Source organism: Mesoplodon mirus, assembly GCF_964341445.2.
Source record: "Mesoplodon mirus genome assembly, chromosome: 19".
Classification (NCBI taxonomy): Eukaryota; Metazoa; Chordata; class Mammalia; order Artiodactyla; family Ziphiidae; genus Mesoplodon; species Mesoplodon mirus.
This window is the reverse complement of record NC_138995.1, coordinates 51830826-51855704: the sequence shown is the minus strand read 5'-3', so window position 1 is coordinate 51855704 and position 24879 is coordinate 51830826. Positions and strand designations below refer to the sequence as shown.

At 52.7% G+C, this 24879-nt stretch overlaps 2 protein-coding genes across 2 annotated transcripts; one reads left to right on the top strand and one right to left on the bottom strand.

The window, feature by feature from the left end:
* The first annotated feature begins 6848 nt into the window (after nt 1-6848).
* Nucleotides 6849-20987, top strand: RASGRP4 (RAS guanyl releasing protein 4). Its single transcript, XM_082606665.1, has 16 exons — nt 6849-6936; nt 9203-9387; nt 9804-9988; nt 10034-10095; nt 10723-10854; nt 10960-11113; nt 12213-12386; nt 13838-13954; nt 14797-15072; nt 16880-16960; nt 17040-17144; nt 17234-17352; nt 17463-17607; nt 18416-18452; nt 18555-18689; nt 19399-20987. Exons 1-16 carry the CDS (start codon nt 6914-6916, stop codon nt 19650-19652), a joined length of 2184 nt encoding a protein of 727 aa, XP_082462791.1. The 5' UTR covers nt 6849-6913; the 3' UTR covers nt 19653-20987.
* A 46-nt stretch (nt 20988-21033) lies between these two features.
* FAM98C (family with sequence similarity 98 member C) lies at nt 21034-24301 on the bottom strand. The gene is made up of 8 exons (XM_082607551.1): nt 24171-24301; nt 23916-24064; nt 23702-23836; nt 23041-23246; nt 22727-22804; nt 22527-22643; nt 21947-22114; nt 21034-21391 (listed from the first exon to the last, which is right to left on the bottom strand). The coding sequence occupies exons 1-8, from the start codon at nt 24233-24235 to the stop codon at nt 21251-21253; spliced, it is 1059 nt and encodes a 352-aa protein (XP_082463677.1). The 5' UTR covers nt 24236-24301; the 3' UTR covers nt 21034-21250.
* Nucleotides 24302-24879: the final 578 nt, after the last annotated feature.

Genomic DNA, 24879 nt, shown 5'->3' with positions numbered 1-24879 from the left:
TAGATGGAACTGCGTGGAGGACTCGTGTGCTGGACAGAGCTGGGAGGAGGTCCCCGCCCCCGGGTCCCCATTGGAGCAGGACGGCCAAGGCCACGCCCCTTTGACGGAGCCCCGCCTACAAACCCCAAACCTTGGCCAAAGGTGCGCTTGGGGTGGGGGGCTTAGGGGAGTGTCTTTAAGGCAGCTACCCTCTCTCCCCCTTCGCGATAAGGAAGGTGCCATCATTCTCCTATTTCACAGAGAGCAAACTGAGGCTCTGAATGGGGAAGCCCCTGCTTGATGTCATACAGCAGAGAGGGGATGTGCACTAGGTCTCCTGGCTTTACAAAGCACCATTCACAGTGATTAAAAATATGGACTCTGAGACAGACTGGATCCAAATCCCTGTCTTGCCACTCCTTTGTGTGACCTTGAACAAGTCACTTCGCCTCTCTGTGCCTCAGTTTCCTCAACTGGTAAGGAGGATATTAATAGTACCTACCTCATAGGGCTGCTGCAAGGATTAAATTAGATTATTTGCAGCACTGAAAACTGTACCAATACAGATGCAGCCACTATGGAAAACAGTATGGAAGTGTCTCAAAAAAATAAAAATAAAAATAGAACTACCGTACGACCCAGCAATTCCACTCCTGGGTATGTATCCGAAAAAAAAAAAAAAAAACCAAAACACTAATTCAAATAGATACATGCACCAAATATTCATAGCAGCGTTATTTACAATTGCCAAGAGGTGGAAGCATCCTAAATATCCATCAACAGATGAATGTCTAAAGAAGATGTGGTATATATATACAATGGAATACTACTCATTAAAAAAGAACGAAATTTTGCCCTTTGCAGCAACATGGATGGACTTGAAGGGCATTATGCTGAGTGAAATAAGTCAGACAGAGAAAGACAAATACTGTATGATATCACTTACATGTGGAATCTAAAAAATACAACAAACTAGTGAATATAACAGAAAAGAAGCAGATTCACAGAGATAGAGAACAAATTAGTGGTTACCAGTGGGGGCGGGGAAGGAGCCATAAAGGGGAAGGGGAGTGGGAGGTACAAACTACTGGGAGTAAGATAGGCTCAAGGACATGCTGTACAACACGGGGAATATAGCCAATATTTTGTAATAGCTGTAAATGAAAAGTAACCTTTAAAAATTGTATTTAAAAACTACCTATACAGGGCTTCCCTGGTGGCGCAGTGGTTAAGAATCCACCTGCCAATGCAGGGGACATGGGTTTGAGCCCTGGTCCAGGAAGATTCCACATGCCACGGGGCAACTAAGCCCATGAGCCATAACAACTGAGCCTGCGCTCTAGAGCCCGTGCTCCGCAACAAGAGAAGCCACCGCAATGAGAAGCCCGTGCACCGCAAAGAAGAGTAGACCCCGCTCACCGCAACTAGAGGAAGCCTGCGTGGAGCAACAAAGGCCCAACGCAGCCCAAAATAAATAAATAAATTAATAATAATTTTTAAAACTACCTATACATAGAAAATGTTAAGTAAGTGTTGCTAGCGTCATCATGGTCTTCGTCATCATCATCATTATTATAAAAACTTATGAGGCAGGAGTAATAGGCATAGTATCTACTATCTACAGTCTTTTGTGTGCCTGTCACATTTCAGGCTCTGGGCTATGACCTTTTCACTGTATCTCATTAGTTCTCACAACAATCCTGCTATTACTTACATTGTTGGAAATAAAAATGTGTGGTCCTTGCCACGCATGGTTTTAAGGACACAACCTGAATAAACGAGGTACAGCCGCCCCCCCACCAATATCTGTGGGTTTCCCATTTGCAGATTCAACCAACTGCAGATCAAAAACAAAAATTTTTTTAATTCCAGAAATTTCCAAAAAGCAAAACTTGAATTTGCCACAGGCCCGCAACTATTTCCATAGCATTTGCATTGTGTGTACAACTATTTCCATAACATTTACATTGTGTGTACAACTATTTCCATAGCATTTACATTGTAATAGGTATTGTAAGTAATCTAAAGATGATGTAAATTTTACCAGAGGATGTGCGTAGGTTAATGCAAATACTACACCATTTTATATAAGGGACTTGAGCATCCACAGATTTTGGTATCCAAGGGGGTCCTGGAACCAAACCCCTATGGATGCTGAGGGATGACTGTAGTTCTCACAGTAATCTTGTGAAGTCAGTACTTGTATGGTGCCCGTTTTCCAGATGAGGAAAGCTGAGCACAGAGAGGTGAAGTAACTCGCCCAAGGTCACACAGAGGCTGAGCCAGGGATTTGAACCCAGAGCCAGTGTTCTTAACCATTCCACTATACTGTCTCTATATTTGCATAAAATCTCCCAGTTACAACAAAAAGCCACGTCACCAGGGCCAGGCTACATCCCCCCAGAATTCTAATCCTCTCTGTCCCCAGGGGCTGCCTGAGCCAATGAGGGCCACTAGCTGGGCCACCCTTATGCAGATGAGCACCCTGGGCTTTGTAAGTAAGGGAGCACTGAGAGGGGCAACCAGCTCCTTCCTGTTCCTGGCCACCTGGGGGGAGGGGGGGCTGGAAGAGGCTTGGGATCTGGGGAGCTGGGGCAAAGGGCCTCTGCAGTTCCCTAAAACTGGCAGCTCTGGGGACTAGAAGCCCAACACAGGATGCCACACACACCTGGACCTCCTGCCAGGCAGGTAGCTTCATGCCTCTAGGCCTCAGTTTCCTCATCTGTCAACTAGACTAATTTAGGATAGTCCCCACCTCTTGGGGTTGTGGAGAAGATTCCATGAGGAAACCGATTAGCCCCTACCACATGGTAACTGATTGATACAGGGATCTATTAAAATTATTATTGGGACTTCCCTGGTGCTCCAGTGGTTAGAATTCCACGCTTCCACTGCAGGGGGCATGGGTTCGATCCCTGGTTGGGGAGCTAAATTCCCACATGCCACACGGTGTGGCCAAAAAAACAATTATTAACATGTAATGGTATCTAATAAGTTAAACAAAACAATATCTTGCAGTTCAGTAAAATTATACATAAAATGTTAAGGTATAATAGATTGCTATGTGTTACGCAGTTAAATATTGATTTATTGATACAACTGTAATGGCACATATGTTTGTACCATATTATTAGATTATATAATGTGTAATTATATAATTAGATATTTAGGCTAATATAATTATGTAACACAACTATATGTTTATCTGTCATACGCTATATAATGCACACTTGTATATTAAATATGAAGTTTTCCCTCAGAGTTGTATATATAACAGAAAATTATTCTGTGTCATTGTGCATTACATCATAAGATATTAATAGCGTTTCCTTTTTCTGTCAGTCATCATTATGTGTTTTAGGACCTACCCATGTTGCTCTGTGGACACCTGGTCTGTGGCCGTGGGGGGTTTGCAGGCCTCCCTGGTGACTGTCCCCTTCTGTTTATTCCCCCTCCCGCCTGCAGAGGTGACACCCAGGCTGCCCCCACCTCCCCCAAAATAATGTTGCAGTGAATGTCCTTGTATATGTCCCCACGTGGAACTGAGGGAGAAGGTCTCGGTATGCACACCCAGGAGCTAACCGTGGTGTCACAGCTCCACGCACATATTTAATTTGACTGCAGTGCCAAGCGGTCCTCAGGAAGGGCTGTCCCCTATCAGTACATAAGGGCTCCTCCGTCCCCAAGGCCCCAACCTCCACTTGGCATTTTTCCAACTTCTAATTTTTGCCAGACAAATAGGATGACTCACTGTCATTTCAATTTACACTTCCCTGATCCCCTACCAATAATTTCTAGCACCTTCTCAGGTGCCTGTCAAGAGAGTTTTGGGGTCTCCTCCTCACCCTCATCCTCTTTGCCCATTTGTCTATCAGAGCGGCTGTCTTTTTCTCTTGCTGACTTGCAGCTGTCCCTTTTCCATTCTAGATATTAATCTCTCCTTGATTTTAAACTTTCTCTTTTTTTTTTTTTTTTTTTTTTTGGCCACATCACGAGTCATGCAGGATCTTAGTTCCCCCGACCAGGGCTCAAACCCGTGCCCCCTGCAGTGGAAGCTCGGAGTCTTAACCACTGGACCGCCAGGGAAGTCCCGATTTTACACACTTTAAATACTGTTTTTCCTCTCTGTCATCTGACATTTGTTCCATGGTGTCCTCATTGAAAGAAATCTTTATTTGGATGTTATCAAATGCATCCTGTTTCTGCCTCATGAGGTTTTGTGGTTTGCTTCAGCAGTCTTTTCTTTTGCAGTTGTTGGTGTGATTGTTGGTACTAACCATCCCCGAGGCCCAGGAGGGTGGCACACGTTTCTACCAGTGCCAGGGACCTTTGCCCGTCTCCCTCTCTGAGGCTTCTCTGAGTCCTGGGGGCCTGGAGACACTCTCCCACTATAAGCTGGGCTCAGCCAGGGCTGTTACATCACCTCTTGTAAAGCAGGTGCCGAGGAGATAGGCTGAGAGTCAGACAGACAGCACATCACAGAGAGCACTCTTTTTTTTTTTTTTTTTTTGCGGTACGCGGGCCTCTCACTGCTGTGGCCTCTCCCGTTGCGGAGCACAGGCTCCGGACGCGCAGGCTCAGCGGCCATGGCTCACGGGCCCAGCCGCTCCGCAGCATGTGGGATCTTCCCGGACCGGGGCACGAACCCGTGTCCCCTGCATCGGCAGGCGGGCTCTCAACCACTGCACCACCAGGGAAGCCCGAGAGCACTCTTGAGATCAAAGGAGAGAGAAGAGAAAAGGCAGGTGGAGGAAAACATGGAGAGGGCCTGCAGCCATACGGCATGGCAGGGAATGGAAAAGCTAAAGAGAATGGGCTCTGTGCTCGTCTAAATGTTCTGGCCTGAAAAAAAAATCCATGGTGACTTCTTTCCGTGCAAAAATAGACTTCAAAAAGAGCTTTGGTTGAATGGACTCACTTACTAGATTTGGCAGAATCATACTAAATACTGTGACCATTAATCCACTCTCGGGTATCTACCCTACAGAACTGCACACCACAGTGTTCACCGAAGGTCATGGGCTAGAATAACAGCAGCAGCATTATTCACAGCAGCCCCAAACTAGAAACAACTCAAATGTCCATCACAGGAAAATCAATCAATAAATCATGGACTAATCACATGATGGAAGACTGTACAAAAACCAAAGGAATGAGCTACAGCTAAATATAACATGGAAGAATCACAAAGACACGATGTTGAATGAAAGAAGCCAGGGACTTCCCCGGTGGTCCAGTGGCTAAGACTCCGCACTTCCAGTGCAGGGGGCCTGGGTTCGATCCCTGGTCAGGGAACTAGATCCCACATGTATGTCACAACTAAGAGTTCGCATACTGCAATAAACGATCCTGCATGCCACCGCTAAAGATCCTGCACACCGCAACTAAGACCTGGAGCAGCCTAAATAAATAAATAATTAAAAAAAAAAAAAAAGAAGCCAGACAGATAGTTGTTTCCATTTATATACAGCTCAAAACCAGGCAAAACTACGCTGTTAGAAATCAGGTTACTGGTAACTTTGGGGAGATAGCACTGGGAAGGAACACAAGGGGGCTTATGGGGAATGGAAATGTTCTATTTCTTGATTTGTGTGAATGTCACAGGGGCATATTCGGTTTGTCACCATTCAACAACCTAAACACTTATGATTTGACTCTTTTTTGTACTTCAATTTAAAAATGTGTCAAAAAAATATGTCAAGCATGACACATTTAGGTAAGCGAAAACAAGCATGCATACTCAAAAGAAAAGTCTGTGTTTCTATGAGCATGTGTCTATGTACTTAAAAGCAGAGCCAACAGATCAGATGAAACCCAACCATGTATGATATTGGTCACCCCTGCCTAACAGGGACAGTGGGATGGGGAGGGGGCTCCCCAAGGGTTAACTTCCATCTGCAATGTTTTTATACTAAGATAACAGTCTTTAAGATTATGTGAGGACTTCCCTGGTGACACAGTGGTTAAGAATCCGCCTGCCAATGCAGGGGACAGGTTCGAGCCCTGGTCCGGGAACATCCCACATGCCACGGAGCAAATAAGCCCGTGCACCACAACTACTGAGCCTGCACTCTAGAGCCCACAAGCCACAACTACTGAGCCCGCGTGCCACAGCTACTGAAGCCCACGCTCCTAGAGCCCGTGCTCCGCAACAACAGAAGCCAGCACAATGAGAAGCCCGCACACCGCAACGAAGAGTAGCCCCCTCTCACTGCAACTAGAGACAGCCCATGTGCAGCAATGAAGACCCCAACACAGCCAAAAAAAAAAAAGTTTGTGTGAGAATTAAATGAGTTAATATGGTAAGAGCCCTTAGAACAGTGTGTGGTATACAGTAGGTGCTACATAAGGTTTTCTTACAATAAAAGGAATACAGTGAAAATCTTTTCTGGGGTATAAATGGTATTATTAAAACTAAGCTAGAAATAAAAGAAACATAAGAAGAAATATACAAAATATTATGTCTTGTGACTTTCCAATCAAACTGCTGCGCATTATTATACATGAATATGTCCTCATAGAAATATAGACTTTTCTTTTGAGTGTGTTTACATAAATGTGTCATATTAGGCATACTTTTTTTTTTAAACTGCTCTTATTGAAGCTTGACAGTGACAGAACAGAGAATCACGGGTCTGGAGACTGAAAGATGGAGGAGATAGAGAGAGAATCTGCTGGGCGATTGGGTGTGGGGGCCGGCAGCACCGGAAACCTCAGCCTGAAGGGATCCCCATGTGGGGGGAGGAGGGATCTTTGGTCTCTCCCCAGCCTCTTCCTTCCCCCTGGCCTGGGGCTGGGTGGGGAGGGGCAGTTCCTCTTTCCTTCCCAAGCACCGAGGAGGCCCCAGCTCCCAAGGGGCTAAGAAGCTGGAGCATTGGTGAGGGGGGGAGGAGCTGAGCTACACTCTTAAAAGACCCCTTGCCCTCAAGGAAGCATGGACAGGAAAGACAGCAAGAGGTGAGGGGACCCTTCTCCAAGAGACCAGGAGCGCCCTACGCCCCTGGGTCTCGCTTGGGCTGCATGGGAAGTTTGGGGAGGTTCTAACGAGGGGCATAGGGTGTCGGGCTACTCTCGGGGCAGCAGCAGGAGCAGGGGCGCCAGGTGGAAAGATGCTTCAGGGAGTCCAGAGCCAGCTCCGGCTGGGGCCGTTTGCTTAGGCGTCTGTGTCTTATCCTTGCTCTTCTGGAATTTGAGCTGCTCTGATCCCATTCTCCCCGCGCCCTTCACGCCCCCATCCTAATTCCACAGGCTGGGTGCCTCTGTCCTCCCTGGGGTCTTCTTGGCTGCCCCCAGAACTGGAAACTCCAGACTCCTGCAGGGCCCTGTCCCAGGGGAGGGGAGTGTGACGCAGGGCAAGGTGGCTCCCCGGCCTCTTAAGCAACTCCTGGCTGCTCCAGACGCTGCAGGGGGCAGAGAGTCCGAGGGTAAGGGCTTAGCAGCTGGCTATGCCAGCAGGTTCTGGAATCGGCTTCCTATCACCTGCCCTCCTGTCCTCACAGGGGCCATGGTGGCTGGGTCCATAGCCTAGGCAGCTCCTTCTGCCTCCCCCAGCATGTCTTTGATAGGCAAAGGGTCCCCTCCCTATAATCTCCAGGAGTTTAATGGTGGAGACCTGGCTGCCTCATTTTCTGGCTGTGTGACCTTAGGTAAGTCACTAACCCGCTCTGTGCCTCAGTTTCTTCTTCTGTCAATAGAATAATCATAGTACCTCCTCAGAGGGACGCATGAGTCCTCGGTGGTACAGTCTAGACCTGTGGTTCTCAAGCTTGGGCACACATCAGGACAACCTGGAGGGCTTCTAAAACACAGGCTGCGGGCCCACCTCCAAGGTGTCTGATTCTGTAGGTCTGGGGTGGGGCCTAAGAATTTGTATTTCTCTCAAGTTCCCAGGTAATGCTGTTGGGATTGGTTGGGGACCATGTTTTGGGAACCCCTAAGCTAGACAGACGCTCAACCCTCTGCCCGGTACACATTCAGTGCTCAGTAATGCCAGCTGTTAGTCGACAACATTCAAACTGATTACCGAGCCTTTAGGATGCACCAGGGACATGGCAGTGCCCTTTTTATGGGGGTCTCCCGATTTCTGGTTTCACCCCCATTCCCCAGGCCTTGCTTCTAGTTTGCTCCATCACATTCTCTCTCTGCATCTCAAATTTAACTTTCTCACCTCTGGCCACTTAAGAGCCTAAGCAAACTAAATCCCTTATTTAGCACTTTTGAAGAGCAAGGCACTGAATGTTCATAATAAATTCTCGGAGAAGGTCCAAAGACGACTCTCATTTTTCACATGAGAAAACTGAGGTCCAAAGAAATTATGTGATTAACACAAAGTCTCACAGCCAGCATAAATTTTTCCAGCCCAGTTCTGTCTGACTCTTGTGGAAGCCAAGGCCTTCTGTCTGGATTCTGCTCCCTCCTTCCTCCACCATCCCTGTCTCTCCATTACCCTCTTTCCCCAGCTGGAACAGGAGCCTTGGGGAGGCACAGGGCAGAGTGAGGGTTATTTTTAAACTTTCCTTGAAGCTGCCTCAGCCCCAGGGACCGTGCCCAGCTCTGAAGGGCTCTGGTGAGGCTACTTTGCACCTATATCTTCTCTCCAGGCTCCAAATCTAGGGACCCAGGCTTGCAGCTAAGACTCCAGTCCCACCAAAAGGCTGGCTTGGGGGAGGGCTGGGGGGAGGAGGGGTAGGTGTTGGAAAGCAAAGAGGAATTCTGAGGAGTGTCCCTGAAGGCAGAACCTCCCATCATTCCCCCTGGGGAGGACAAGAATAATTCTGGGGGTCTTCTCCTATGATTCCCTGGGAGGTCAGGAGTAACCCGTCTGCCAACAGGAAGTCTTTCCCATGATGCCTTGGGACCATACAGTCAAGGGGAATTGGGGGACAATTCCTGGAGGAGAGAGTTCTTATGATTCCTGGAGGGTCTTTAGTAGTCCTGGGGGTCTTCTCCCATGATTCGCTGGGGGCGGTGGTTCAGGGTAATCCTAGGGTTTTCCCCCCTGATTCCCTGAAGAGGACAGGCGTGACCTTTGGAGTTTTCCTGCAGGAGAAGGCTCCCATGATCTGGACTACTCCTGGGGTTTTCTCCTATGGAACCACGGTAGGTCAGGACTAATGCTAGGACCTTGCCTTTAGGATGCCTTGGGGCTTTGGGGTCAAGAAGAATTCTGGGGGTCTGCCTCAAGGAAGGGACTCCCATGATTCCCCAGGGAATGTGTCCACAGGAAGTCCCACCAGGAATGCCTGGGGAAGACAGGGGGCCGGGGCCGGCCCCGACAGGCCCGCCGCCACAAGACGTGCCCCAGCGCCCGGGAAATCAGCAAGGTCATGGCTTCCATGGCTCTGGGCATGCTGAATGAGGGCGGCTGCAGCGAAGATGACCTGCTGGAGAAATGCATTCAGTCTTTTGGTGAGTGTCCCCTCCCTGGCCAGCCTCCCCAGTCCTGAGGTTGGGCCAAGCACCCACCTCTCTCTGGGCTCAACTTGAGGGGTATAAAATAGAAGCAGGCGTATGTGGAATGACTCTCAATCAGTACAGTAGGAATAAGAGAGACACCTACCTGCGTTTCTTTTTCCTGAGCTGCGGGGGGAGGAGGTCTGATGCTATTTCCATCTTCAGTATGACTTGCCAGGCATGATGCTGGTCCATGCATGGTACAGACAAGGAAACTGGAGCTCAAGGAGGCCAGGTTGTTTGCCCAAGTTCATACACGGAGTCACTGGTAGAGCTGGGGTTTGAACCAGGCTGTCCAACCGGCTCTGGAAGCTGTGCAGTCCATTGCCCAGGGGCCATTCTGACACAGTGTCCCCTTCTCCTGCCTTCAGACTCGGCTGGCAGCCTGCGCCGTGGGGACCACATTCTCAACATGGTACTTGCCATGCACAACTGGGTGCTGCCTTCTGCCCACCTTGCTGCCCGTCTGCTGACCTTATATCCTCCCGGGGCCATGAGCAGTGGGTGGAGGGCGGAGGGCAGAGATGAGAGAGCCTGGTGGGGACGGGGTGAGCAGGCAGGTCTGCGATGCTGGATAACAGAGCCTTGACCGGAACTCAAGTACCAGGAGGCCACAGGGAGCACACAGGAGCTGAGGAGGCTGCAGATCTGTCACCTGGTCAGGTAGGCCTGCGCCAAGACCTACACTCCCATGACCCAAGATCCTCACCCTACTGCCCCCCCCCCAAAAAAAACCACTTCCCAGAGACTACCCAGCCCTGCTCCTGCAAATCCCACTCTGAGAATCCCCTGGCTTGGTCCCTAAAACCTCCCAGTTCTCTTCCTTAGAACCCTCACCTCTTAGAGACCCCTGACCAGATCCTATGGACCCTCTCCCAGCTGGTGCCCCAAAACGTCCAGCTCAGATTCCTAAAACCCCAGCCTCCCATATACCCCAGCCTAGTTTCTAAGACCCCCTCACCCTGTTCCCCCAAAATCTCACCCCTAGAGGCCCCCAACCTAGTTCCTGAGGCCCATCCCCACTACCCTGCTTCCTAGCCATCCCACTTCCAAGAGATTGCCCAGTCTATCTGCCATAGATCCCTCAGCCTGTGTTAAGAGGCCCCCAGTGCTACTCCCAGAGGTCCTCCCAGCCTGGTGCCTCTCTGAACCCTGGCCTTCCAGAGACCCCCTGCACACATTTAGAGATGCCCCCAAGCCCAGCACCTAGAGATCCCCCAGCCCAAGAGACCCCTTTCAGAGACCTGCCTCACCCCCAGCCTCATTCCACCATCTCTAAACCACCCTCAGGTACTGGCTGACTCAACACCCTGAGACAGTGCATCAGGAGCCCCAGTTAGAAGAGGTTATAGGTCGCTTCTGGGCCACTGTGGAACAGGAGGGTAACGCAACCCAGCGGAGCCTGGGAGACTCCGCCAACCTGTGAGTCAGTCCCTTCCCCGTCCCTCCCACCCCCACTCTGCCTTCTGCCTCCACACTCCCACACCCTCCACCCCAGCTCCTCCCCCTGCCTCTCTTTGCCCCCAGGCTGAGCCCTGGTGGCCCCGGCCCCCCTCCCACCATAAGCAGCCCAGGCCTGGGCAAAAAGCGCAAAGTGTCCTTGCTTTTCGACCACCTGGAGACTGAGGAGCTGGCAGAGCACCTCACTTACCTGGAGTTCCGGTCCTTCCAGGCTATCACGGTAAGGACGCCCCTCCTCCCAGCGGGGGAGGGCTTGGGGTGGGCCGAGGCCTGGCTGGAGCCGGGCAGGACTGAGAGGACCCAAACTGTCAAATTTGGGTGCTAGAGGGTCCAGGAAAATGAGTTAAGCTGGCTGAGCACAGAGCCCCAGGTTCAAATCCCATCGGCCCCTTCCTACCTGTGTAACTTTGAACTAGTTTCTCAACCTCTCTGGGACTCAGTTCTCTCATGTGTAAAAAGGAGGTCATAATATTTCATTGGCTGGTTGGGGAAAGTAATATGTCCATTTAAAAGTGCTCGTCACAGTGCCTGGCACATAGTAAGTGCTCAAAATATTTTTATTAACTGTTCATTCATTTGAGAAGCATTTAAATTCACTGTGCCTCAGCCCGTTATCTGTAAAAGGGGGACTTAGTTCCTGCCTCATAGGATCAGCGCCTGGTCCAGAGTAAATGCTCTATAGTTGAACCATTTGAAATTGCCATGTTTTGACATATTTAACCTACCCAAATTGTAATTTCAAATGCTTCAACCTATATATGTGTTTAGCTATTGCCATCTTGCCATCATCGTTTTGAGGATAGTTGGGGATCTGGTTCCTTAATGGGAAAATTTCCTGATTGTACACACACACACACACACACACACACACACACAGTGCAGTGGATGTGGGTATGTAATGTTGGCTCCTTGAGCAGAACAAATAGAAGTTAGTTTTGTGTCCTCTTCACCACCCTTCCCTTTGCTGACTATATACCAGTCAGGTATACAGTTAAGAGCAATAGACTGGGTTCCCACCCTGACTCGGGCCTGTGTGACCCTGGGCAAACTACGTAGCCTCTCTGTGCCTCAATGACCTCATCTCTAAAATGGGAATAATATAGTATTCACTTCATAGACTTGTGAGGCTATGAGGAAGGGCTCAGAATAGTACCCAACTTTCTTTAAACATTTCTCCTCAGATGGGAGAGGGCCATGGTGACCTCAGGGACACGTGATGGCCGGGCTAGGAGGTCAGAGGTCGTGACTGCTTGGGGGATGGCGTGTGAGGGGCAGGGCCTGAGCGCGAGGGCCCACCCTGACACCCACCTCACCCCCAGCCCCAGGACCTGCGGGACTACGTTTTGCAGGGCTCCGTGCGGGGCTGCCCGGCCCTGGAGGGATCCGTAGGTCTCAGCAACAGCGTGTCCCGCTGGGTGCAGGTCATGGTGCTGAGCCGCCCCGGGCCTGCACAGCGCGGGCAGGTGCTGGACAAGTTCATCCACGTGGCACAGGTGAGGTCCGCCCCGCCGCTCTGCCCACTTTCTGAGCACCTGCTCCGCGGGGCTCCTGGGCGGTGACGTCACCATATCGTGGCCCCTCCCGAACGCATCACGCCCCACCCTGGCCGCTTCCCCGCGGCCTCAGTCCTGTCGTTCTAACCCGGGACTGTGACGGCACTCCTTCCCTGGCCTTGATTTCACCACGTCCAACCCGCCCTGGCCCCACTCCTTGGTCCCAGACGTGGCAGTTGACGACGTTCCTCCTGACCCCGTCTCACAAGCCCAATGCCCGAATATTCTATCCGCAGGGCAATGAAAGAGGAGACTCTTTCTTGCCCGCACCTTCGCGTCAAACCCTACCCCGTCCCTAGGCCCCAGCTGTCCCTTTAGGACAGTGACAGCATCCGACACCATCACTTCAGGTCTCCCTTGGCCCACCCTTTCTCTTCACCTTCCCCCCTTTCCCTTCCCCCTCCCCCTCCCCCTTCCCGCCTCCCCCCTCCCCCTCCCCTTCCCGCCTCCCCCTTCCCCCCTCCCCCTCCCCTTCCCCTTCCCCCTCCCCCCCCTCCCCCTTCCCCCTCCTTTCCAGCTATGTTCCCTCCCTTCTGGAGAAAAGGGAAGCCCTCCTTCCTCCAGCGTGGCCACGCCCTTTTGCGTACTTCCTCGCAGACCACGCCCTGCCTCTGGCGTCTTCCATCTCCTTGCTTCCCGTCCTGCCCGACAGACCAGGGTGTTCTGGCATCTACATGGGGTCTCCCCTGTCTGAGCATCTTCCATTCCTCCCTGGCCCACAACAACCTTCTCCTCCAGCAACCTCCGCTCTTCAAACCTGAGAAAGGGGAGGGCTGACCCCACACCTGTCTCTTATATCTACCTGACCCCTCCGTATCACTCTGGACGATTTCACCTCTGCCCAGCTCCCAACTCCTGCCCAGAACCCAGGCCTTCTGGTCTCCCCTCACCTGGCTGACTCCCAGTGCAGAGGCCGCCTAGTTGTCTGACACCCTAACATCTGTCTGCATCCTCCACACCTGCCTGACACAGACCTGTTGAATCCCCAAACCCATCAAACACCCCATACTTGCCTGACTCCCCCCTTTTTTTTTTTTGGCCATACCACATGGCATGCGGGATAATAGTTCTCCCACCAGAGCTCCAGCTCATGCCCTGGCAGTGGAAGTACACGCTGAGTCCTAACCACTGGACCGCCAAGGAAGTCCCTGACTCCTCCCACTTTTATCTGACCTCACATTAGTCCATCATCTGCCTGACCTCCGTGTAATGCCCACATACCTGCTTGTGGCCCACTCCTGCCTGACACATCTCACCTGTCTGATGCCCGTACTGGCCCATCCCCACACGTGCCTGAGACCCCAACTCAATGGGGATGCTGTCATTTGAACCCCCAATTTGCCTGTCCTCCATGTGGTGCCCATCACTTCTGCATCACCCTCCCTTCCTAGAGGCTCCTCCAGCTGCAGAATTTCAACACGCTGATGGCAGTCACTGGGGGCCTGTGTCATAGCGCCATCTCCAGACTCAAGGACTCCCACACCCACCTGAGCCCTGACAGCACCAAGGTGAAGTCCCACTGCCCTTCCCAAAGTTCCAGTGGTCAATTATCCTGAACCCACACACTCTTCCCCAGCCCCCTCCGTCCCTTCCCAGGGGCCCTGGAGCCACCCAGAGGCCTTTTGCTCCTCCAAATCCGACAGACCCCCAGGCTTTGTCCTCCTCTGTCATTCTTCCTCCCTCCTCATCCGTGGTGCTGACCTCTCTCTACTGTGTGTCTGGTCCTGAGAAGGACTGGAGGGAGGCAGATAAGAGATGCTAGCAGAGAACTTGCAGTCCAGGTGGGGAGTGAAATGATGCCCCCAGGGATGCCAACATTTGGGCCACCCATGGGAGGAGCATGGGTTGGGGGTGTCCTGAAAGTGTCTAAGGAGAGTGAGTCATTCATGAGTCTGGTGTGTGCCTGAGGTCAGGATGTGGCAGGATATTGGGCTGGAGATGCCGGGGCAGGGGGCGGGGGGAGATCCTGTTGAGCCTTTTGCAAGCCCAACTAAGGTGTCTGGGCTTTATCTAGAGGGCAGTGGGGAGCTAGGAAGCGTTTGGGAATGCTGAGAGCACCCATGATCAGATTTGGGTTTTTGAAAAATCACTCTAGCCTGGGGAATGGGAGATAGTGGGGCCTTTCTGAGATGGGGGCCCAAGTGGAAGAGCAGTCTGGGGAGATGCTGAAGCCAATGTGGAACATGGAGGGGCTTGGGGAGAGGTCCAAAATGCCATTGGGCCCCTGGGGGGTCCAGAGCCACACAGGACGCTGCTAGGTACTCCCCTTCAAGGAGCTAGGGGAACAGAACTGGCCTCCCCGATTACATGCTGCTCCCCCCGCCAAAAAATACATGCCCCTCCCACACAGGCCCTGCTGGAGCTGACTGAGCTCCTTGCCGCCCACAACAACTACGCCTGTTACCGCCGCACCTGGGCTGGCTGCACCGGCTTCCGGCTGCCTGTACTGGGTGTGCATCTCAAGGATCTGGTGTCCCTGCACGAGGCCCAGCCTGACAGGTTGCCTGACGGCCGCCTGCACCTACCCAAGCTCAACAGCCTCTACCTGCGGCTGCAGGAGCTGGCAGTCCTCCAGAGGCAACACCCCCCCTGCAGTGCCAATGAGGACCTACTGCATCTGCTCACGGTGAGCTGCCCTGAGCTGCCCAGGTTGAGCTCCCAGAGGCTGCATCTGCGGGGTACTGAGATTTAGGGTCCTGGGTGGGTGAGGGTCAGGATAGAATAGTAGAATAGCACTTGAATGCATGGGCTTTGAAGCCAGAGCTTCTAGGGTTTGTTTTTTTTTTTTTTTTTTTTTTTTGCGGTATGCGGGCCTCTCACTGTTGTGGCCTCTCCCGTTGCAGAGCACAGGCTCCGGACGCGCAGGCCCAGCGGCCATGGCTCACGGGCCCAGCCGCTCCGCGGCATATGGGATCCTCCCAGACCGGGGCACGAACCCGTATCCCCTGCATCGGCAGGCGGACTCTCAACCACTGCGCCACCAGGGAGGCCCTAGGGTTTTTTTTTGTTTTTGTTTTTGTTTTTTTTCTGTGTGGTCTTGGGCAAGTCACTTAACCCCTCGGCCTCAGTTTCCTTAACGACAAAATGGGAATACAAATAGGACCTACTTCAGAGAGTGGTTGAAAAGAATAAGTAATATAATTCATATAAATATCATTCATATAATTCACATAAAGTACTTAAAATAGTATCTGGAACACAGTGAGCTCTATATAAGTAATGCGTTTTCCCCCCAGTTCCCCCAGCAACTCAAGTATCCATTGATCTGAGCTCCAGAATTGCTTCGGGCTTTTGCACTCCTGTACTCCAAGGTTCTGAGCTTCTCATGCCACTAGTCCAAGATTCCAAGCTTTAACATATCCAGGAATCTAAGCAAAAAGCTAGTAACAGTTATCAACCACTTATTATGTGCCAGGCACCATGTTTAACAGTCCCCAGAGAGCACTTCATTCCATCCTCACAACCCTACGAGGAGGGGACCCTTATTGTGTCCATTCTACAGACTGAGAAACTGAGACCCACAGAGGTGAGGCCACTTGCCCCCTGTCCCACAGCAGGCCAGCTTCAGAACATGTATTAACTATCACACTAGGTCCTAAGACTGCAAGTGTGAGATCCTGGCTATATTTTATTTTACATAGACAGATAGATAGGTAGATAGATGATAGATAGATAATAAAGAGAGGTAGAGATATATATATATTTCATTCTAAAGAGCTATAAATTGAGAGAGACTGAGATTCTGAGGACCAGGTAGTCTAAGACTGAAAAGCTGACTTTCAGATCCTAAGACAGGACCACCTGCAAATTGAAAATGTGGGGCTCCTTGTTTGAAATTATTAAGAATTTCAAGATGGTGATAGCAGGGCATTAAATGAAGTGGAGGCCCCTCTAAGTGTGGGGCCTGCCTGTGAAGCTGGTCCTGCCCCAGGATAATTGGTGCCTAAGCTGCTGTGCTATGCTGACTCTAAGAGGCCATCAGCCCAAATATTTATTGAGCACCTGCTGTGAGCCGGGCACTACTTTAGGCGCTTAGGCTCACAGCAGTGTGCAACATCTGAAAAAAATTGCTGTCTTGTGGGGCTGACTTCCTAGTGGGGGAGATACCCAGTGAAAGAAGTAAATAAGTAAATCATATGGTCTTTTAGGTAATAAGTGCTATAGAGAAAATTAAAGCAGAAACAGGCATGGAAAGTGACAGGGGTTTGCAATTTTAAATAGGATCAAAAGAGCCTCGGTGACAAGATGGTGTTTCTGGTCTAGGGGACCAGCGGTGTGCAGAGCGAAGGGGGGCTCAGTGGGAGAGAGGACCATGAGGGTCCCAGGGAAGAGGGGCTTTGGAAAGAGGAGGAGACTGGGGGTCCAGGCAGGCATGGGCTGTAGGTAGGAGGATAGAGACAAGGAGGGTCCGTAACGCCCTACCCATCCTCCAGCTTTCCCTGGATCTCTTCTACACGGAGGACGAGATCTATAAGCTTTCTTACGCCCGGGAGCCCCGCTGTCCCAAGAGTCTGGTGAGACCCCAGCCCTGACCTCTGACCTCCAGCCCAAGCCTCTGCAATGACTAACTGTGACCCTCTGTCCCTGCCCCAGCCACCCTCCCCCTTCCAGGTGCCCCTGGTGGTGGAGTGGGCCCCTGGCGTGACGCCCAAGCCCGACAGGGTCACGCTGGGTCGGCATGTGGAGGAGCTGGTGGAGGTGAGGAGGAGCCCTGGGCGGGAGGAGGGATCTAAGGCCCCGGGGCCTCTGACTCGGCCTGACTCTCCCCTTCCCATGCTCCTCCGAAGTCTGTGTTCAAGAACTATGACCCTGAAGGCCGAGGCACCATCTCTCAGGAGGACTTTGAGCGACTCTCAGGCAACTTCCCCTTCGCCTGCCACGGGCTTCACCCACCCCGCCGCCAGGGGTAGGTGCTCCCGACTCCTGGGTTCCCTTAAGACGAGGACCTGGGGTATCCAGGACTCCTGGGTCTGGGAGAAATGGACCAGTCCTGCTGAAGCGCAATCTCTCCCCCAGGAGTGGCTCCTTCAGCCGAGAGGAGCTGACAGGGTACCTGCTCCAGGCCAGCGCCATCTGCTCCAAGCTGGGCCTGGCCTTCCTGCACACCTTCCAGGAGGTCACCTTCCGCAAGCCCACCTTCTGTGGCAGCTGCAGCGGCTTCGTGAGCACTCCTCCCACTGTCACCCTGAGGGACCCCTGGAGCGCCCTAACTCCCCACAGCCTGGGCTGGAAAAGCCAGCCCTGCCCTGGAGCGCTCATGGTCCCCAAGCCCCGGATAATCCCCAAATTCCAGAGAAGCCTCTAGCCTCAAATAAGCCCCATATTTCACAGCAACCTTGAACAATGGATATTCCCTACATCTTGGATAATTCTGAAGTCTAGATACTGCTCGATTCCCAGACAATCTCCATCCTGGATAACTGACAAACCCTGGAGAATCTACAAACATGAGTAGATTATCTCCAAGCAGAATCAATCTCCAAGTCTCTAGACCCCAGATCATTCAAACCCTGGATAATTTCCAAATTCAGGGTATCCTCAAACTCTGTATAATGGACAAACCTCTCAATCTTAAACCAAGACCAATTCACAAACCTTGGATTACTTTCCAAATTTACTTTTTCATTCATTTTTTCATTCATAAATATATACTGGGCACCTGCTGTGTGCCAGGCACAGTTATAGGCTCTGGGTGGGTGGGAACACAGGAGGAAACAGAACAGACACAACCCCTGCCCATAGAATTTATGCTTTATTAATTCCAAATTTTGTCCAATTCTCATACCATAGATGACTTTCCAAACCTGAGATAACCTCCTAATTCCTTTAGTCTCCCAGATCTCACATAAGCCTCTAGCCTTGAAAACTTCCAAAACCTGAATTGTTTCCTCCAGACAAACCCCAGCCCCACCCCAATCACAGCCCTCCTTCCCCTAGCCTAGGTAACCTATTCTGCTTTCTCTTCCCAGCTTTGGGGTGTCACCAAGCAAGGCTACCGCTGTCGGGGTGAGTGGGGCATGGGTAGGGGGAGGGAATCCAGGACCCGTGGGCTCGAAGAATAGAGGACACAGACTGGGCCTCTGGCACTAACCTCTGAATTTCCCCCAGACTGTGGGCTGTGTTGCCACAAACACTGCAGAGACCAAGTGAAGGGGGAGTGTAAGAAGAGGCCAGGGGCCAAGGACGACGTGAGCCCCCCAGAAGCCCCTGTCCCACCCACACCCGTTCCCCATGCCGGCTGTGGTAAGACCCAGGGTGTAGCAGTCCTGGGAAGGGGGCCTGGTGGATGGATGGGGATTAACTCCAAGGTCATGAGGTCTTTCCTACCGTACCCACATCCCTCCCATCCACGCCCCCACGAACAGGCTCCGAGGACAATCTCTCCTACACGCTATCCCTGGAACCTGAGACTAGGTGGCACGTTTGCCATGCTTGGACCCAGACAGAGCCCTCACATCCCTCCTGGGAACCAGAGACGGTGAGGAGGAGCTGCCCCTACCCACAGCTGGATACAGGGAGACCAGCCTATTTGCCTGGGGGAACCCAGACAGATTTGGGGAAGCATAGGAAAGTTAAAATATGCAAAAGTCCTCAATTGCTTGGGTAGGAGGGCATAGATAGTGGTTAATTTTTAATGTTGATAGAAAATTAGAAATTACAGTATGTTGTGGGGAGGGGAAGGGGTAGCCACTAGTAGAAAAGAAAAGGGAGTTTAGGAAGAAAAGAAAGACAACTATAAGATGGCTAGAATAAGGCCAAATATATCAGACACTAACCGTGGAATAAATGCCACGATTCAAAAGTGGGGACTCTCAGAGTGAGCTAAAAGAAAATCCAGAGGGGACATTCATCCATCCACTTTAACAAGTCTGGGTGAGGCTCTCCCCCTGCAGTGAACCGTCTCCTGGACATCGTACACTCCCCACATCACCCAGTGTCTTCCTCCTTCCAGGTCCCTCTGCCAGCGACGGCCCCATCACCCACCCAGTCCTCCAAGCTGAGTTCCTAGACGTTGCCTTGGTCTGCTCTCTCCCCACTCCCTCCACCAGAGTCAGTCTCGAGTCCTATTATTCGGCCTCCAGGCCTCCAGCAGAACCTCGCAAAGGCATCGCCTCCTTCCCATCCACACTGCCTTTGTTGAAGCATCCGTCATCTCTTACTCCGAAAGAAAGTTACTTTCTTCTTTTGCATCAGAGTGGCTATTAATCGTACTCCCTTTTCTTGCATTTAATGTCTGTGCAGCTCTGTGTTGGATACATTTAGACCTAGGCATCATCTCGCCACCTCCTTAAATCTCCATTTTACAGATGAGGAAACAGGCTCAGTGAAGTTAAACTGCTCACCCAAGGTGGCAGAACTCCTAAGTGCTGGAGACAGGACTCACAGCCAGGTTTGCCTGCCTCTAAAATGGAAGCTACTGACCAATATGCTACAATGATGTCAGCATGGGTCAGGAGGGGGACGGTACAGGGTGGGTAAAGTTCCAAACTCTGGAGTTCCAGAGATGGGAGAGAAGGCCAGAGAAAGGGTGGAACAGGGAGGTAGCCTGTGAACACCTGAGTCCAATCACAACCCTCCTCTGCTCAGAGCCCTCCCATGGCTTCATCTCACTCAGGGGAAAAGCCAGAGTTCTCACTGTGGCCCACCCCACATGGTCTGCCCCCATCACCTCTCTGAACTCCCCTCCCACCACTCACCCCCTCACTCATCCTGCTTCAGCTACACTGGCCTCCGATGGTCGCTGATCATGCCCCAAAATACTCCTACCTCAGGGCCTTTGCACTGGACACTCCCTCTGCCAGGAAGGGAAGGCTCTTCCCCAGAGGTCCACATGGCTCCCTCTTTGGGACTTAGCTCAAGTACCACCTTCTCAGTGAGGCCTCCCCTGATCATGCATGACTTTGCAATCCCACCATGGTCCCAATCCTGCCTTCCTGCTTTATTTCTCTCCAAAGCCCTTTCCCCATCTGACAAACTAAACTTTCTTGTCTGCCCTTCCTCACCAGAAAGGTCAGCTCCGGGAGACCAGGGGTTATTATTATCTGTAACCCCAATTCCTAGCCCAGGGCTGGCACATGGTGGGTACCTGACAGATGTTTGCCCAATGCCTGCATGTCTCCTCCCCCATGCCCACTGGGAGGGAAAGATGTTTCTGAAGAGCAAAGGGCTTTAAAGGTCGGAGCAGCAGGGGCCTGTTCAGACCCAGGGGACAGAGAACCCCTACCTTTCCTCAAACCTGAGCACCCCTGACCTGGCCCCCACAGAGGTAGGTCCTAGGGCTGTCATAAATTAATTTTAGGACTTCCCTGGTGGCGCAGTGGTTAAGAATCCGCCTGCCAATGCAGGGGACACGGGTTCGATCCCTGGTCTGGGAAGATCCCACATGCCGCGGGAGCAACTAAGCCTGTGCGCCACAACTATTGAGCCTGCACTCTAGAGCCCACGAGCCACAACTACTGGGCCCGAGTGCCACAACTACTGAAGCCCGTGGACCTAGAGCCCATGCTCTGCAATAAGAGAAGCCACCACAGCGAGAAGGCCACGCGCAGCAACAAAGACCTAACACAGCCAAAAATAAACAAATAAATAAATTTTAAAAAATAAATTAATTAATTAAATTTATTTTCCAGAGGACATGGTCCTTGGTGTTGAATGGTAGATGGGGGGAGGACATTTGGGACCTGAGGAACAGGGGATATGGGGCTGGGGTGCCAGGTGCCAAGAGAAACCCTCACAGCGACTCCTCAGAGATTATCAATGTCAGCATCTCACGAAGGACCCCTCCTCCAACCACCAGTCCCCCTTTACTTCTTCTTCTTGCGGCCCCAGCACTGGCGGCCTGCCTTCTGCCCGCCTCTGTCCTCTCTTCTGCTCTGCCAGCTGGGCATGGGAGCCTCCAGCTCATTTGGGCGGCCCCCCCGGTCTGGAACGCTGCCCATAAGCACCTGAGAGGTGATTAGACTTGAGTTGCAGAGAAGAAAAATATCTTGGACAAGGGGGCTAGAGAGCCAAGAGGACAGCATGAGGTTGAAAAAGGAAGGACAGACGCTGGGACTTCCCTGGTGGCCCAGTGGTTAACGCTCCTTACTCCCAATGCAGGCTAAATACGTAATCATTTGAACAGAGGGTAGTTTTGCTTTAAAAATGGTTAAAACCCAATACAACAGACAGGGTGAGTGGTGGGAGAGGATTCTAAGCCAAAGCAGGAGAGGTGGGCAGGGCCTCAGTAAATAGGTGGACTTTGTTCTGAAGGCACTGGGGAGCCATAGAAGGGTTTTGAGTTAGGGAGGGACATGGTCAGATGTTTGAGTCAGAAACATCCTCCTAACTGCCATGTGGAGGGGGCAGATTAGAGGTCGTGAGTCCAGAGGCCAGGAACCCAAGGAGAAGGCGAGAGCAGGAGCCCAGGCAGAAGAGGACAAGGTTTGTACAAGCAAAGGCTAAAAGGCCAGTTTGAAGGCCAAGGATGCTGGGGCCCTTCCCCATCCCCAGGTGTTCACCTTGTGGATAGCACAGCAGGTCCCTCGGCGGGCAGTCTTGCTGGTGGCTGGGACAAGGCGTGACAGGTCAGCTCGAGCAGCCAGGACGTGTGCAATGGAGACATCCGATTCTGGGCTCAGAGCCTCTCGAATTGGGATCAGCACTGTCTTCATGGCCTCTCCTTGGGCCTAGTGAGTAGGGGTAGACATGGAGAACGTGCCCACGAGACCTCCCCACATGGGATCTGTAATCTTGAAAGCATCTCTTCCCGTCTCAGGGCCGCACTTCCCACATCTTTTTCTTTTTTAATATTTCATTATGTTTTTTGTTTGTTTGCTTTATCGAAGTAGAGTTGATTTACAATGTTATGCACTTCCCACATCTTTTAGTAAGGAGTATTGCTCTAAATACACTCCCAGATCAGACCAGGGAATTCTAGAATGCCCTGGGGGCCCTGAGATTCCAGACCCCCAAACCTCACAAGATTCTAAAAGGTCCTGGGCCTCAGAACCAGCAAGCGGGTCATATCCCTGGCCCTCATTTCTCCTCCCCGCAGCTGCAGCCCTCACAACTGCTCCTGCCTTGGTCTTCTGCCCACACCTTTGCCCGATCACTCCAGTGGAAAGCAGATGTTGTGAGGTCCAGGCGCTTGAGGAGGAGGCAGCGGCGGCAGCAGTACTGATCTCGCAGGCTTTGGTACAGAGACTCCAATGCTTCCTGGGGAAAAGGTCTCAGTCATGCCAGGGGGCCCCCCTCACTCCCATCTCTGTTCACATACATACAGCCATACACAGCCTTACCCATCTGGGCGCATCCAGCGGGTAGCTGAGGAGAGGCTTTAGGAACTCTGCGGGCAGGGAAGGCAGCAGCTCCGCGATCTGATGAGAGAAGAAGGAGGCTGGGGTTGACTGGGCAGAAATCGGATAGACTCCTCCGTGGACCCCAGTTCCCCACGACCCTGAGGACCCCGGCCATAGAACCAAGAATGGCAGTCACAGTTCTAGGAAACATCCGTGGCTGTGCACTCCTCCCAGAGCCACTTTTGAAGAGGGGGCTGTCCCCGCTACGAGGAGGGTGAGGTGAGCCGGGTGCGGAGGGGACTCCAGCCCTCTACCTTGGCATGCAAGTCTCGAAGCAGCTGGCTGGCTGGGGTCCCCGGCAGGGGTCTAGGCAGCCCCAGGGCTTGGAGAGTGAGGACCATTTCCTGGACCAGGCCAGATCCCTCCTCTGCTCCCGCCACACCGGACTGCTCAGGGCTGGGATCCAGACGGCATTGCAGGCGGAGGAGGCGAGCAGCCTGGACCTCCGAGCAGAGAAAGCCTAAAAGTAGGGAAAAGGAGCAGTGCAATCAAGGAGGGCCGCCACCCCACCTACCGGGGTCAAAAAGTTCAAGCGGCTTCAAAACCTCCCGCCTCCTAGTTCCGCCCACCTAGAACCCTGCTTCTACCTCCAGAATAAGCCCCACTCACTTCGAGACCCACCTCCCTCTGCAGATTTCAAACCCTGCCCACTTCGGAACCTCCTGTCCCGCTCCGTCTAACCCAACCCACGTGAGCTTCAAGACCCACCATCAAAATACTAACCCCGCCCATCGCAGAGCCCTTAGCCTAGCCCAGTGTTCGGACCCCACCCACCTCCGTGCGGCCCTCTGGCTGGTCTCAAAATTCTGACCACGCCCCCTCGGGGGTCCCTGGCTCCACCTCAACGCGCAGAGCCCGCCCCCCTCGAGGCTGTAGCCTCGCCCACTTCCGCATCCCGGGTAGTCCCCGGCTCACGCAGCAGGCGCAGGCGCGCGCCGGGCTCCCGCAGCGAGGCCGCGCAGTCCCCGCCGCAGAGCTCGCGGTCAGGGCAGTGTAACTCCCGCAACAGGCTGGCCAACTGTCGTAGGAATTCTTCCTCGGGAACAGAACCTGCCAGAGGCGGGAGATGTCAGGGCGTGGCGGTGCCACGCATGGCTCCAACACTCCCAGCCTCCCGCTCCATGCGTACCGTCGCCGGCGCTCAGCGCCTCCGTGCCCTCCTCTCGCTGCCGCTCCAAGGCACCCAGAGTCGCCAGCTCCGCCGCCAGCCGCGCGCACAGAACCCTGAAGTCTGGGCACGAGGTTCCCAGCGACGCCGCCCCCGGAAAACCCTCATACCTGCGGCGCGGCCGAGGCAGCGGGAGGGGGTGGGGGAGGTTAGTAGGTATTTCTGAGGGCAAACCTGCCCCTTCCTGCACCCCCAGCCACACCCCGCTCCCCTTACCCCAGCGCCAGCAGGTCCCGGGCCACCGCGGCCCACTCCCGCTCCTCCGCCTCCGCCCCCTCCATGAAAGTGTAGCCCCCTTCGCCCGGCTCGCGCTCCCCCTGCCGGTCGGTGGGAAGCTCCGCCCCAGGAGTGGCGTGCCCCCCCACCCCCCGTAACTGACCAATCAGCCTCTTCTTGCTAAGGGCCTTCGTCATTTCAATTGGTGCAGAAGGAGGCAGAACCCGCCCCCGGGCTCGCCTCCAGAGCCGAGCAGTAGAGCACCGCCCTTCGGGTAAGCAGTCAGGACACTGGAAACCCCCAGCGGGCGTTCTGGATCTCGGCTGTCGCGACAGACCAGCGATGTCGCTACTGCTGCGACATAGAAGCAACTTCGGCTTCCTTTTCCTCAGCCTCCCTCAAGTGCCCTCTGCTTTTAAAGCAACTTTGACCAAGTGTTGTTCTCCCAACTCCTCTCCAAGTCCAGAAACTCTTTCTCTCCTTTCCTACTTGAGTTGGAATTCTGTCAGGGACCCAGGAATCCCAGCTACGCACACACACACACAAAACCGAGCTAGTCCGTTGGACCTTCACCCCTCTGCCCCCGTGAGCCTTGGAGAGAGGGAGCAGGTGCAATATACCATGGTGATTAGGAGATTGCACCCTAGGAGTGCAATCTTGTCTGCAGGCAAGGGTTAGGATTTGACTCCACCATTCACCACCATTGTGT